Source organism: Phalacrocorax carbo, chromosome 1, assembly GCF_963921805.1.
Source record: "Phalacrocorax carbo chromosome 1, bPhaCar2.1, whole genome shotgun sequence".
Classification (NCBI taxonomy): domain Eukaryota; kingdom Metazoa; phylum Chordata; class Aves; order Suliformes; family Phalacrocoracidae; genus Phalacrocorax; species Phalacrocorax carbo.
The window spans coordinates 28,587,949-28,604,065 of NC_087513.1; the positions used below are offsets into that span (position 1 = coordinate 28,587,949).

A 16,117-nucleotide genomic window follows, 5' to 3' on the forward strand; every position below is an offset into this window, starting at 1 on the left:
AGTACAAGTATCTCCTGCTTGTCCTTAGTGGAATAGCAGTACAAGATGTAGCACTGATACTTACTGGAATATCACTGACATTGTTCATGCCTCCTTTAGTCCCCTAAATATGCCCTCTTTCTTACTTTTGTCATGCTAGGTATTTTTTACTAATGGAAAAAAAAATCTCATCAGCAAATATGGAAGTAAAATCGTTTATGTAAATATACTACTGAAGGCCTAGATATGCCATTGTGCAATATATTAGAAATGAAAGTAAAATTAGTGTGAATGTGGGAGAAGGTGTTACACAAGTCTACCGCAGTTTTACAACATGACGATGTGTGCTCAAATTAGAAAGAGCAATTGAAGAAGTTTAAATATGCATCTGTAATTTTGAAAGGCTGTTATGTTCTTGTTCTCAGAACAAGAGATATAAAATAGAAATAGGTACAGTCAGTTACATGTGTATTGGGATCTTTTCTGGATTATGAAATCCATCTCAAAGTGTTCATTTCTGTTCTAGCTTTGTTCTGGTGGAATTAAAATATTTCTGTTTGGGCTGGATGCATTTGGCTCCCCGCATGCTTGATGTTTCTCGTTCTGAATAGGCTTTAATTTCACCATGATTAGGAAAGCCAGATAACAGAAAAAAGCAGTGCCTAGGAGGGAGTGGATAATCTGTTTATTGTTGAACTTTATGCTGCCCTTCACTCCTCAAATAATCTGAAATAATTAACATTTAAAGTACACGGATACAGCCACAGCAAGCGAATGCCTGGGAGGAGAACCAGCACTTTTTCTGCACAAATTCGTCACCTTGTTACATCTTGCACACACAACAGTCAGAAAAGCCTATATAGCTTCAGAAGCACTTGACAGGAAGGGTCAGGTCACTGACTATACTTGAGAGCTAGAGCAGGCGTGCCAAGAGGAAAACACTAAGTCCTGGGCTGTGTCTGAGGCTTGTCTCAGTCGGGATCTGGATCGTCAGGTGGTCACTGGGTGCCTATTTCTGCTAGGGAATCCCAGAAATCAGGCATATCAACAAGCAAAGTCATCCATTTCACAAAAAAATAGCAAGGCAGAGAGGCATTTAATAGCAAACGTTCTGCTGAGAGCTAGAAGATATGCTTTATCCAGTCACACTGCTTAATTCGTGTCAGAGATGAGAACCCAGATTCTATGGAGCCGCCAGCTTCTTGGATGCTTTACCCTGAAAACCATCTCAGGGTCTACCCTTCAAAGCTGTTCTGCTTTAATCAAATGATTAACTATTCATTGACCCAGAGAGAGGAAAAAAAAGAAGGTAACCTTATATTCAGACTGTTGGGGCACTAAAGGGTGTGTCAGCATCAACACTGCAGGTCCTTGGTCCAAAGAAACTTTTAAGATTTTATATATAGGAGGACTCCTAGACTATAGAGTTTCAGATACCCTCACCTTAAAATTTCACATACTGTCTGATAAAATGTTCTCACAGATTATGAGAACTTCTCAAAAGATGAGGAATTAGAAAACTAATCTCCCATCACTGCTAGAGGATACCATACTGGGAGTATTGAGTGAAACAAGGATGCTTCTACTCTGAAAAATCTTTTCTTTATTTATTTATTTAAAAAGTTTCTGTGAAAGGGCCTTATCTAGTGGACTAAGATATGCATGTTGTCAAGGTCTCTAAGCAGCAAAGTGCATGTTGCTCTGGGCTGTTTCACTTGTGGGATTTCTTATGTGTAGAAGTGAACTGCCAGTTATTTTGCTTTTTGCGTTTATTTCACTGAACCCCTAACCTGATACCATTTTCTTCTCAGACTTAATAATGACTATCCAGAATTTCAATATTTAGACTACCAATTCAGATTTCTCTGGCTATTTCTAAATGTCTTTTGCTTTTTCAGGTGCACAGGATCTTGTTCAGTCAAGTTTTGAAATTCTCCAAACTTGGAGATTCCACAATCTCTCTGGGCAACCTGTGGCAGAGCTTAGCGACTCTTATACCATTAAAAAGAAGTTCAAAATAAGTCAGTGCTTAATGTTTTTAATTATGGAATAGTTATTTAAAAGCATTTATTTAATAAAATTTTCTGAAAACCTAAACTGAACTTAATATACTGATATAAGATAATAAAAGTTATCCAGCATCCCAGTGGAGAATAAACCCCTCATGCCTGGTATTTAACACTTGACTATGGAGTTTCATGAAATTATTAAGTTTTGAGTCACACATGTTACATGGGCAGTTTTAACTGTCATGTATAATTTTTGAGAGCTTGACTTTGTAATCTTAGTATTCCTTTGGCATAGCATGACTTCTCCCCCCCCCAATTTATTATACACTACCAGTATGATTATAAAAATAAGATTCCAACTCTGCTTTGTCTTTACATAGTAGCTTCACTTTCAACAGTGCTTCACTTCTTGTTATAAGGATCGACTTCTAAGACTTATTAGATATATACAGGTGATCAGGGATTGCAACTTTATGTACTTTTTGAAAATCAGGGCATAGACCCCTTTTTAACCTCAGTGGTTCTGCTTCGTAATGACTGCAAGTGGCACAGTGAAGGGGACTGGGAGGTTTGCAAAACCATAGCAACAGATCACATCAGTGAAGCTTCAGATTCTTTTCCTGTTTGTGGAAGTTCAGGACAGTACTGACAAAATAGAAGTACTGAAAGAATATCATACAAAATAAGCACTCCTGATAAACTTGATTTTTTACTTAGTCAGCAGTTCGCTGATTGTCTTTCACAGGTTGTCCCCTCACCCGAGTAGGATGGCCCTGTGGTGGTTCACAAAGAAATGGGGCTGCACAGGGGTTTCGGATTGCTGCTACCAATCTGAAGCCCAGAGGAAGCAAAAAGCAAGCCAGTCACCTTGTAGCAGAACCCACTTCATTAAAATTCCTTATTAAAAACAACTTTAGAACAAGGTAGTATTGACTATGGACACCGCAAATTTCTTGTTTCCCATTTAATTTGAATAGATTTGATATTCTGGACTTCATGCTTCAGGAAGGGCTGTAGAATTTCTAAGACAACAATACATTGATCGTTACAGAGTGATGATCAGCTTCGTTTAAGAGAAAAAAGTAGCTGGGCTGAAATGCAGTAGATGCATTTGTAGCCTATGCATTAATCCCACTGCCATTTATGCCATGCAAAGAAGCTGTGCCTTCAAAGCTGTTGGCTGCAGTGCTCTGCATTGCTGGAAAGAGATCTTCATCAGTTTAGGCAGTGCAAGGGTCTGACTAGTGGTCACTTCGTGTGGATTCATTCAGTGACCCTAGAGTCCAGCACAAGCACAAAGTGTCTGTGGGTGCTTCTGAAACAGCAGAAAACGAGGGTGCACAGCAAATCCCTGCTCTGGACACACAGCGGGACATATTTTCTTTCCCTCAACACACTGCATTTTGCCCAGTATCGATACTCTTGTTAAACTGGCATGCAATAGATTTCATGTTTGGATTATAATTTAAGAAACTGCTTGAGTGTAACTTTCAGTATGAACTTAAGTCTTACTGAGGCTGAAGGAGTAAATAAATGCATAAGAATCCAAATGATTTCGGATGGCTTTACATGTATCCTTACACATGGCAAATCAGAACTGAACAGTACGTTATACACTTTCTAAAACTAACACAAAGATCTCAGTCAAAACAAGTAATATAATGATTTAAGTGAATCCCAAACACACATATAGTTTTTAAAACCTTATATGGGATGCATACCTTCCTAACATAAAACGGGAAAATCTAAAGAGTGTATTTAAGATTTTATATCAACATTTTAATGGAATATTATTTAATAACTTTAAGGCTTACATCAAAATAATTAATATTATATATATTACTGCATGGCTTAATCTTCTTTATATGACTAGAAAATTATTTTAAAGAAACATAATTAAAATAATTCTAGACATGCCAGCATAACATGATTAAAAATAAAGCAGATAGTGCAATATTGCACAAAAATATAGCTAATTTAAATGCAATCCCCTTTTATGGGCTATTTATCTCTGCTTATATAAGTTAGGGAATTAAAAAGAAGTTTGTTTAAATTACTGGATTTTTTTTTTTGAGAAAAAAGAGCTGCAAAGCAAGTCTTGCTATTATTCAACAAATATTAATCATGCTTACATAGAGGCCACTTGAGAAAAATTTATTACAAGAAATTTGTGACCAGTCATGCCATAGGAAGAGGAGAAAGCCACAGGGCTGAAATGACAGTAAGGTTTGTGTATGCAGTGCTCTTCTGGTAGTTAAATTGCAGGAATGTGACATTGATCTGAAATGGGAGCTGTTTGAAGTAGCAACTGTCAATCTCTGTAATCAAAGGATGGCCAAAGTCTTACTCAATTAGCCATTTTGGCATGACCACTCAGTTTATAAAGTCCTAACAAGTCAAAAAGTGAACTGTTCTCGAGAGGCACTTCAAGAAGACTGCGCGGTTTCAGGACAGTGAATTGTCATCCAGGACTATAGCTTGGAATCTTTATTTTGTTTTTCTTTTATTTTTTCCCCCCAAAAGTGCAGCGATGCCTCATTTAACTGACTGTACTTATTACAAGGTGAGCCAAATGTGGATTTAGGTATGAGTGAATGTCTGCTGCTGTTGATATTAATTGAGGTTGGTTGGATCATGTTTTTCTTTATATGTTTACTGTTTCGAGTACAAAAGAATAAACAGACTGTGATATTAATTTTAGAGTACATAAAAGCTTGTAGATTTGGTTGTAATGATCAGTGATTTCAACAGAGATCATTTCTAAATGAGAAGACAAAAATGTGTAGCATACTTCTGGTCTTTTCTCAGGATTGTGTTTATCTTTTCTAATTTTATTTTTCTTTGATAATTATTCAGAAGTTTTATTCAGCTGTGTTAGGGGAAAATAGTACATCAATAATAAATGTGTAAGGGTGAAAAATTGAAAAAAAAAGATTTAAGGTTAATAACAATTCTAACAAAGTGTTATTAAAACTGAATCTATTGTTTTGAAGCTTTTTAAGTGAACATACTGGCAAATACTGGTACCAGCAACTTGAAACTTTAGCATTTATTTCCATTCCTTCTCAGGTACAAACACACTTGGAAAATCAGTCTAGATACCACATACAGCAAAGCCAGAGGCACCAGGTGAAGCAGTACCTGACCCTTGATACCAAGCTGTCCAGCCAGACGCTCTCCCTGTCCCACTCCCACACAATCCAGCCCGTGGGAGTGACCTCCATTTTAAGAAACGGACACATGCCTCCCATCAGCGATATTGGCACACCAGAAAGCCCTGTTACCAAGTTGCTGGCCCTTGGAGGAGAACACGAAAATGCGGTAGGGCTGGGCAGGCAAAAGGAACGGGGAAATGGGCTTTGTGTACTTCTACAAAAACATTACATGACCCACATTATATTGGTAGTGGGCAAGAGATGACTTTCTTTACTTTCATGGGGCCTTCAGTTGCAGCACTTGCTCCCTGAATCCTTTTTGTTTATGTGGGTCATCCCCTTGAATGCCTGTGAATAGCTTATTCCATGATCAGGCTTCTAAATTACTGCCAGTTAAAATGTAGTATTTCATCTTTTTACCTATGTATCATATATTGCTGTATGTTTTTTGAATACGTACTTTGCAATGCAAGCCTTTTTTTCCAGATGAGTTATTTTTGTCTAAAAGTAGTATCCTAGCTGCATAAAAAAAGTTAAATACTGATTACCTTAAAGACGTAACTGAAAGAATAGCTCATTCATTTTTCAGTTAGCTGATATATTTATATATGGGTTATCTTAGGTATATTGGCATAGATATGCTAATTTTAGTGCCACCATCGATTTTAATAGAGGTACAGCTATTATAAAATGTCAGATTCTCAGCCAGTGTGAGATGTAGATCATTATGGCCTTTAATACTTCAATAGATTTCAAGACAGGGTGCTTATTAGGTAAAAGGGGAATTCCTACAGAAATAAGGAATAGAGAGGCTGTATCATATCTCGGGCTTTAACAGAACAGAAGAATCTTACAAATACAATGTGACCCATCTGAGCATTTGGACATTATGCAGCTAAGCATGAGGAAACTGAAAAAAATAAACCCAACACTTCCTGGAGAGCTTGTCTGGGGCCCCTCCATTCCTTCTGCATTGAAAACTGATAGTTTATGTCAGATTTATAGATTGCTGGAGTCACTAGTCTGCAAAGATTGTTTCAGATGGCCTTTGTGGAGGCCTCTATGGTCACCTCTGTGCTGGCAAGTGCAATGTGCTGGAACCGTTCTCAGGCACTTTGGGTATCCGGTGCCTGCTCTAATACCATTCTGTGTCCTCGAGAGCAAGGTGGCTGCTTATAAACCACTGTCCTGAACTGTGCCTGGTGATGACTGGGAGAGTGATAGTTGGCATAGGCCAAGGTCCTTGCAGGCATTACTCCAATAATTTGAATAATCCCACCCCAAAGCCTTGGGGAGATGACTGGCACAGTATAATTCCCTAGGTGCAGATGTGCCCTGTGGCTCAATGTAGGTTGTAGGTATATTAGTAAATAATACAGAGGCAACACACATGTTGGTGCACTGAACTGTGTTTATTCATACTGTCTAATTGCTGGCATTTCCTGACATCCTTTTGGCCCAGACAGCACTTTCCTAAATAAGTCTGGGCACAACTCCTTGGACAGCACATGCCTGGTTTTTGGAGAGGGAGAGGAGTGCACGTACAAGCTGTGCTGGGCCATGTTGCCTAAAGGTGTGTGTTGAAAGGTCCCTGGTCCGTGTGTTAGTTTCTTTTGTTGCAGAGGACCCTCTACATTTCCTTCAGCTACAGCTCTTCAGACAGCTCCCAAGAGCTGCTTGCAAAGCGTCAGAGTTCGAGTCTACTTCTCCTGCAGATGGTAGAGTTAACAGTGACAGGTCCATCATGGGATCTTTCCCAAAGTTATTTTGTGAATGGAACCAGACGAAAATTATCATTGAAAACTCATGCTGTACCTTGTCCAAATCTATATATGTCTATATGTCTGCAAAGTATTCACCGCTTCATCCCAAGGAATTAATTAGCTATTCCATCTGCTTCTGTAGCTTTTGGTTCAGATTAGAACAAATGCGGGACCAGAAGGCTGGCTAGAGGAGTATCCAGTGTACTGCCAAACACAACATAAACCTCTGCCTGCTGAATCTTGAGAGCAGACTGTAACACCAAACCTTGAGTGACTCATGATCTTGCAGAACCACAGGTTCCTTTCAGCCTTCCTGCACCAATGCAACAATACACTGTGGATATGACACATTTGATGAAGGTGACAGATCACAGTTACAACTTAGCAACGCACTCCTGTCATCTGATCTTCGTGTTGCAATAAGGGGTTAAAAAAGGGGAATGGGCTGGTGTTTGGGAGGAAAGAAGTAACTTGCTAAACCACAAAAGCTGTTTTCACAAGAAGAAAAAATGTGAATATTGTGTAAAAGTGCTTGAATGATTTGAATTTTAAGATAGAAACATCTGAAATTCGGTTTTATTGATGTAATAAATACTCAAGATTTTTTCCTCTTTATTTTCAGAATAACATTGTTTCCATTATTATTTGTAATAATTGGTCTTACAATATTATTTTATCAGATGGAAGAGGTGATTGAAGACATAATCAATATGGAGTCAAGTTTCAATGATGAAGGGATAGGTTGTTCTGAAACTCCTCTACTAATGCAAAGAACTGTAAGTATTTTGTGGAATTTCATCTTGCTGTTTATAACAGAGAATTTCATTGAGTGATTCAAGCACATGCCACACTTCAGAGGCTAAAGCAGTACTATCAGTGGATTATTCTCCTTTCTCTTCAATTGCTTGTCTTTTTGTCAAGAAATATTACAGGAAAGCGTTTCAATGTGGCGGGACACAGCTGTTTTAAGTGGTCTGAATATCATTTGGGGTTCTAGCTCAGCACCAAGTTGAGTGCATAACCCATTGGAGGTACTAATTCCCATACAGGACTATGGATGTGAGGAGTCTTTACACCCTAGAAGGCGGCCTTTTAAAGTCTTGCTTAAAGATCCTTCTACCTCATCTAAAAAAGTCAAAGCTTCCTCGTGTAATAGTTTCTACAGTACAGTAGTTTCTCCAGTGTCTTACGCTAAAGCAAGGGTGGTCTCTATTTCTTGACTTTCATAAAGGCAATTTGCACTTAGCTGAATAATTTTAAAAACAAAGATGAGAAATCTCACTTTTCAGGTTAAATGCTTGATAGGAATAATTGTAACAAACTGTTATAATTTTGTAATGCCTTTTGTAAAGAAATGACAGAGGATTAACAAAGGCTACCTACATTTCCATTTATGTTACACATCTGAAGAGGAAGGACGGCCCTTTTCTGGATACAACCATGCATAGAGCATTATTATTTGTGAAAGTAACACCTATCAATAACTGTAATGCAACACACTTTATAGAAGGGTTGTTCTTTGTTCTCTCAACCCCAATTTCTCTTGGGAACCTTCTCCCACAGATTTTGTCCTCAGGGCCTTAAAATGGGTACTGATAAAGGGAAACTTCAGTCTGGTGAAGGCAGAAGTATTTTCATAGGTTTTGACAGTCTACAAAGTTCATTTCAGATTACAAAGTCAGGTGCTTGCTCTTAATCACCCACTGGAGGAACATCTTTTTCTGACTACAGAACATCACTGGCTACAAAAATACATTAGGAGCTAAGATCTCTATGCCTCTGTGTTGCCCACTATACAGTCCAGTATTAATGGCAATTAATAGTTCCATGAATACCTGGCATTTGCATGCCAGCTACAGAACTAATACAGTCTGATTTATACATATCTCAGCACAGAACATAGCAAAGAAATGCTCCCTGGGGAGTGAATTAATATTTTGGCTCAAATTAACATGAGGCAGGGGAGGATCCTTTCAGGTGTGGTACTGTGGGATGGTGATGAGAGGCATGAATTCTGGGTTTTGGATTAGACTCACACTCCCTCAACACCTTTTAAAACTGAATGATGTTAATCTATGCTAATTCCAGCCTCATTAGCCTTTATCTTCAGCCATGAAGGACATACCTCTCTAAAATTTATCAAATATGCAGTGACTTTTAGGCCTAGCTGGTATCTTACTTGCAAAGATTTGAGACTTCTGCAATGCCTGTGGGCCATGTAATTGGATTTAGATTTTTGTTTGTGCTGAGGAAATCCCAGGGCTGCTAGGTAAGACAGGGCATAGCATGTATTTCCAAATCTCTCTGTGCAATATGATGGCAAAATGAAGCCTGCCTTCAAAAATGCATGTGAACTGTGCCATGTAGAAGCAGTCAACCGGTGTCTCTACCTCTTCTGTCTTCTCTTTTGGCAACGTGTACTCCAAAAATATATGAAAGAAAAGGACAGCTGGAGGTGGTTTCAGGTGTTTAGCTTGTGACTGAGAGTTCTATGGCATCTTTCAGGCAACATCCTAAACCTGCCCACAAAAGTTTGGTCATAAGCTGTACAATAGAGAAAGATAGACAGGTAGAAAATGTGTTCTTTAGGTCCAGTTTTTCATAATCACATTAAATGTAATGACATTTTGTTTATCTGAGTTAAAAATTTATATAATACAACAGTGTTGGACTAGGAGACATGATCAGGAATGAGAGAACATCTAATTCCTCTGAGAAGAGGAACTGGGGTTGTGCTGTACTTAAACAGAGATTCATATTACTTATGTACTTCTCCACAAGGTGCCTGACCACGGTGGCTACCATCAACATAGAGTAAGTGAGATCACAACTGAGTCTGAGTTGCCCATACGCCTGGCTGATTTGGTGTTTGCTTCCTCCTTACAATTCTCCAGTGTAATGCTTAAATATTTTTAGGATTGCATCTTAGATTTTTTCCCTTCTTGGCATTGCCTAAACTGTGCAAAGTAGTCTGTCTAAAATTCTGGAAAAAATCTGAGTCTCCTGGTTTTCTGAATACGGTAGAAGGCTTGGGAGTTCTTCAGTAAGATGTTTTCTTGAAAAAGCCAAATTCATGAAGTAATTTTCTTTTCCCATTTTTCTCAATAGACAGTGGCTGAGATTAGAGACTTTGCAGTGCTACCTGTTTTGTGTTGCAGTGAATTAATGTTTGCTTTAGTTAGATGCACCCATGTACCATTCTAATGGCACATTAAATGAGGACATTGAATTCTATGAGATCACTCATGTGAATAATTGCTCAGAGGCTCATTGTCTGACCCTGAATTAATGAATTACAATCATGTATTAGTAGAATCAGAGAAGTGAAAACAAGAACATCGCTCCATCTCTCATTAAAATTATTACAGCTTCTGAAGAGCAGATTGTCTGGCTTTTAATGTGTTTGGTCCCAAATTAATAATTTTGTAAAACTCTCTGGTGTTGGGTGGCAGCTTAAGAACTGCTCAAAGTAGGGAATTCTCTGGTTGTGTTTCTATTACTCTTAACGGTACCCTACTGGTAGAAACCTACTTTTAATATTTTTAGAAGTTGAGTTAAAATATAAGATTAGGTCCTCCCTATATGCAAGAGGTCTTGATTCTTCTGAAAGTCTTTGTAAACTCAGTTATATCTTTGTCCAGAAAACATAGCTGAAATCAAATAATAACTATTCTTATGAATTATTACTTGATCAATATTGTTTGTTCACCATGGTGAAGGTAGGATTTAATAAATAAAGCTTGAAGATGACACCAATTTAAAGTCATTTTTCCTTGTCATAATAATTTGGTTATTTCAGGTTCTTTACTAACAGACAGCAACATATTTATCTATATTGTAAGAAATCAATTTCTTCTCTGAGTATTGTATTAGGAGTGGCAGGTTTCTTCATGACCTTATAGGAATCATTAAAAAAATGAAACAAAGAGTGTATGAGTGAGTATGAGCTAAATAATATTAGGTATGCCAGATATGGTACAGACATTTGAAAAGTAAACATTTTTCTTTTTTTATCAGAATCTCATTCTCATTCAAAATCCTCAGTCTATTCAATATTCTGTAACGAATTTAAAGTTTATTAACTTCCAAATGCTCAGAACAAAGGAAATGTAGATATGTACAGGTCTGTTAACGTAAAGCATGTATGACACCATCATTAAAAGTTTGGGGTGAGGTCTAAAAAGCTGTGGTCTATGTTCCTTTTAATACCCGAAAATGGGACGTTTAAGAAACGTGCTGTATCAAGGGAGATGTGGAGAGTGTTAGTCACACTGAAGAGTTAAAAAACAGGATCTGTGTTCTTTTCAGGGTTGGATTTGACAGTGTGTGACCTAGTGAACTTCTACTTGTTACTAAATGTTGTTTTGTTTTGCTAATATATGTATACAGCCCTAGGACTCACCAGAAAACCCAGTAATTTAGCAAGCACAACAGTGATCTCTGAAAACATTTGGCATTTTACCAGTACTTTCATTCAGAAATAACTGCGGTAGCCCAGATAATCACTGTACAGCTACTGGGATAATGTCCTCTACTTGACATGCAGTCCACTAGAACTTACATCAAAAGCATTATGAGATTGACTGGCTTGGAATGAGAATAAAATGAGAAGATATTAATGTCCTGCAAGGGCACAGGCTTCTCTTGCACCATGCTGGGTGGGACAGGCTGGAAAATAATTTAATTTTGTGAACATTTCCAAGGGTTCTAATTTGTCTTTTGTTCTGGTGCAGAAGTAAACGAGAGCTTTCAGAAGTATTCTTGAAGAAGCCCAGGGAGAGAGGCCCTGTCGTAGTTCAGAGTAGTGCTTGGGGCAGAGCGCTACCATAAAACTGAGTTCAAAAGGTCCCCCGCAGAGGCCCAGCTGGTGATCTGTTGAATCAGGTTGGGTCACTGTTGCTGGAGCAGTAGGTATTGCATGACTAAACAAAATGGAGCAGTTTGTTTTGGATCGCTTGGGAGAAAATGGAAAGCTTCTCTATGTAAAACCTTTTCCTTGATTTTTTACCATTTCCAGTAGTAAATAGAGCCAAGAAAAAATGTTTCTATGTTGATTTATTAATCATATTTAAGAAATGTTTTCTTTAACTATTCCCCTGAATGAGCTAGTCAGCAGGAATATTTCCTGAAAGCAATGGTTTCTAACCAATAGAAAACATGAATTTTATTATTATATATGGATAAATACACCATAAGTGTGATCTGAAGAATTTTTCTTTCTCAAGGAATAGAAGAGCCTTGGTAGTCCTAGACAAAGGTGGAGCAATTAGCTGTTAAAAGAAGTTATTTTAAATGAAAAATCTGCAAAATATTTTCCAGAATTGTTCTTTCCTTTAAAGAAAAGAAATACTTAAAGATTTGAAAAAACATTAATTCCTTCAACAGCTCCAGGTCTTACAGCATACTGAAATCATCATGGTGTCATTGATGCTTTGAAGTTCACATCACCTGAGAGATTTAGAGATGTCACAAACAATGAATCTGTTGCTGGGAAATTTGTCTATCTGTGAATCCAGCCAAATTTCTTCAGTCCTTCTTTGAATCTGACTTAATATACATGGTATTTATACGCTGGGAAAAGAAGAATTAAAAAAAATGTTATTGCTATCAGTGCAATTTTAATGAAATGGTGTTGCACCTCAGTTGAACCTTTCTTTAATTATTAGATAATCAGAGAATAATTACATAACATTAAACCATTATATTGATTAATAATTTCTTATTATTTGTTATGATTAGAAGCAATAGCTAAGGGGCGAGAGATCCCACATATCCCATTGCTAGTCATCTCCTGGTTAAGTGGTGTGGGAGGAAATAGAACAACACAGATCTGGCTTGTCTGGTACATCTGATTATGAATAAGGGTAGAAAGAAAGAATGAACTACCTGTGTGGTTTGTTCATTTGCTGGGCCATCTCCATACAACTCTGAATCCAAGATAGCTACTCTTTCCCTCTGCATGCTAAGGAGCTCCCTGTTGCCCAGCACTGTAACAAGGGAAGGTGTAGATAGATTCTTCTCAGCTTTCACAACTGTTTTGCTCCTTTCCAAGAAGTCAAGTGGCTGTCTGTAAGATAAAGGGGCCTCTCGTGTAATCATTAACAGGCCTCTGTAACTGACTGGTTGTAAAGTCTGGGAGAGAGAAGAATCACTAACGGAGAGGGGAAGAAAAACAACCTGGGCATGCCGAAAGGCAGGGTTCTTGCTAGGTGTTGGGTGTCAGGGCTGAGCGGTGGGCCAGCCGGGCGTGGGGAATGGCAGCGGCGCAGGGAGTGCTGCGCAAAGGTGTTGCCTTGCAATAGGTCACCTCTTGAGGGATCCCACAAGGCTTTGCTGCTTCACTTGCGTCACTTCTTTTCATACATTCACAACACACTATTTCACTAAGATTGGGAGCTGCAGTCTGCTTCCAGTCCACTTTGGAGTCAGTTCCTTTGGGATCGCTCCACTTCTGTCACTCTTGCAGTGAAACAGCTTGTGGAGAAAATCCTCAGTTGCCCTGTGGCTTACTTGTATTTGGTTGTCTCCTTTGGCATTTGAAAAACTCTTGTGCTCTACAGGCATGGACTAGAGGTTAGATCAGGACAGGATAGATGTTTTCCTTCTTTAATTTTTATGATTCTGTTAACTACAGCTGGTATAAAGTTCTGATTAAATCTGTTAGCTCTGCATTTGATTTTATGGAGACACTATTTATGGATAAAAGGACAGTGCAGTCTGTCTGTGAAATCTCATTGCTATTACAAGGTCTTTGAGGTCACAGTTTCTCATCATGGCATTAATAATTTGTGTTTGTATTAATTATTTGTCAAACACTGATGGTTAACATCTGGATGGAGTACAAAAACTGCCGTCTGTCCCTTTCCCAGAAAGCACACAGAAAAAAGAATTCAGGTAGGTATCCTCCAAAGTATTTTCTTCAATAATTACTGTGATTATACAATCATGAAGTAAAACCAAGTTTCCATTAGAGGTGCATATAGTACTGCTGATCTAGGCAGCCCCCTGCTGCATAATCATGAGTATTTTTTATTTAGTGAATACTGATGTCATTTGGCAACCTTTATAAGTTTATAAAATCTACTAAAGTTCCAAACCGTTGTAGAGAAAGGGCCAGAGTAAACATTAACAACCTCATTTGCTTAGGTTGAGTAACTTGAAAAGGCTGCATAGCAACAATGAAAATGCTTTGTCAATCACATTCTACACTAGATTAGTCTTAAAGTCCAAGGAAGAATCAAAGTTCACCTAAGTATATATACTTCTGTCTAGCACTCCCCGGTATCGTTTCTAAGTGTAACGAAAAAGAAAAAATGAAGGAGAAAGAACAGTCGGTAGCTATTGAGGAAATAATAGACTCCTCAAAAATAAAACTGGTGAGCAAATATTTTCTTTGTCTTTCTTCAATAGTATAAAGGTGCTAGATAGGAAACTGTGTCTTTGAGTTGCAGAGAACTAACAATGAAATGCGCAAACTGAGAACTACTCAGGCCTGTTTTCTGCAGCTGGAAGTGTCTTGCTACCACTACCACTGCTGTTTTGAATACAGGTGACAGGTGAAGGTTTGTTTTCAGTATTTCACGTGACATAGTACTTTCTGGCTGAAATTGGCAGTGTACAGCTCTCTTTCATGCTCTGAGTACTCCAAATAGATTGGGTATGAGTGTTTGCAATTTACCTCGTGCTGCAGAAAAGGTCTTCATAGCACAGAGCATACAATACTTTGGGTCAGGAGAAGAACTGTGGTCCACTTTTACATAGCTGCAACACTCAAAAGCTGTGCAAAATGCACAAATAGCTCAGCTCTCTCTCTAACACTCTAACAGCACAATGTCTAATAACCCTTCTCTGTTCTGAGGGTAGACCACTCTGGCTGAATGGAGCTAGAACTAAAGCTTCATGCAACTGAAGTAGATTTTTTCCTAACTCTGAAATGAAGGAAAAGTTCCTTTTATCCTCTCTCTTTTTCACTTTTGGAAAGGTAAATAGACATAAATGGAAGTATTATTCTAAAATCTACAGTTGTTTGTATGTAAGTACTTCTTACAAACTTGGTCTTCATCTCGGGGCTTGACACATGTTGAACGATGGTGAGAGAAAAGGATAGATAAAACAAGTTTCTAATTCTCCTAATATGCACTTCTCACTAATTCTAAGCTCTTGTGCAGCAGGATCTGTAAGCAAATTTCTGCTGTCTGGGGATACCAGGCAGATTTTGTCTTACCCCAAAGCCCTGATGCACAGCCTCTGCTGCATGCCTTGTTTTATTGTCTGTATGCAGCAATGCAAGACCTGAAGTCCTTAACAGATGACAGATAATAGAGAAGGCTACATTAAGCTCCCTGGGGTCTCTATAGGTTTATAATCGGTTCTGGAGCTGAACTTTATAAATTTCCATCAATGGCATTTACATATGCTGAATAAAGACTTCTGAGCTCAGAGGCAACAACAGTGGCCGCTTTGTTCTCCAGACACAGCACAGTCAAGCTTCTTACTGCAAGATAAAGCTAATTTGTGGAAAACACAGAGATTTCTTGAAGGCCATTTTGAGAAATATACTTCTGAAAGATACAACTCCTTTTCTTAGCACCTCCATCAGCCAAGGCCTTCTATGACCTTTACTATATGTGTACAGTAGTTTATGAAGTAGTTAACTCTGCATTTATATTTATACTATAAATAAACAGTGGTGGATATCTCCGAAATCAAACACTACAGAAAGGAATTCCAGCCAAAACAAAATTCTGCATGGTGCATGTTAATCCATTTTAACACACTAGATCACAGAAATCAGTAAATACCTCACTGTAATGTATTCAGATACTTAGGTGGTATGTGAAACGTAAGAGGATATAATAGAAAGCATATTATATATATAAAAATATATTTTTTAAGAGAAAATGCTCCATATTCTAATCCTGCAAAAAAATCTGGTTTTCACTTGTCCCTCAGCCTCAATTTTTCACTTTTTTTGTGGTTTTGTGCTGATGTTCACTGTTTTTAGAGGAAGAATTTGAATGATTTGGTATACACCTTTACATATGGTAGCCAGAGAAATAGAAGTTGGATGGAACCAGGAACTAGTGCGTTAGCTGGTGTTACTAGTGAAATAATCTTAGTAAAACAGCCAACAGAGCTGTCATTTAATTGTCACCTTCGGGTTTCAGACCCTGGAGGTTAGTGGGGCAGTACTCCTGTGACCTTTGATTTC

General features: G+C 38.1%; 1 protein-coding gene and 1 long non-coding RNA gene across 3 annotated transcripts in view; one reads left to right on the forward strand and one right to left on the reverse strand.

Annotated features, from left to right (window-relative positions):
• The window catches only part of TFEC (transcription factor EC), a 144,193-nt gene that overhangs the window by 99,059 nt on the left and 29,017 nt on the right, over positions 1–16,117 (forward strand). Inside the window, exons 3-4 of one of the 2 annotated variants that reach the window (XM_064447065.1) lie at positions 5,058–5,309; positions 7,587–7,682. In XM_064447065.1, coding sequence (XP_064303135.1) covers positions 5,058–5,309; positions 7,587–7,682 — 348 coding nt within the window. Of the gene's footprint in view, positions 1–5,057; positions 5,310–7,586; positions 7,683–14,197; positions 14,283–16,117 lie in introns of those variants that run through there. The other variant, XM_064447072.1, reaches the window with a different exon arrangement.
• On the reverse strand, positions 10,824–13,163 carry LOC135312576 (uncharacterized). The gene is made up of 3 exons (XR_010372182.1): positions 13,063–13,163; positions 12,793–12,973; positions 10,824–12,477 (listed from the first exon to the last, which is right to left on the reverse strand). It is a non-coding gene; the product is annotated as an uncharacterized LOC135312576 (long non-coding RNA).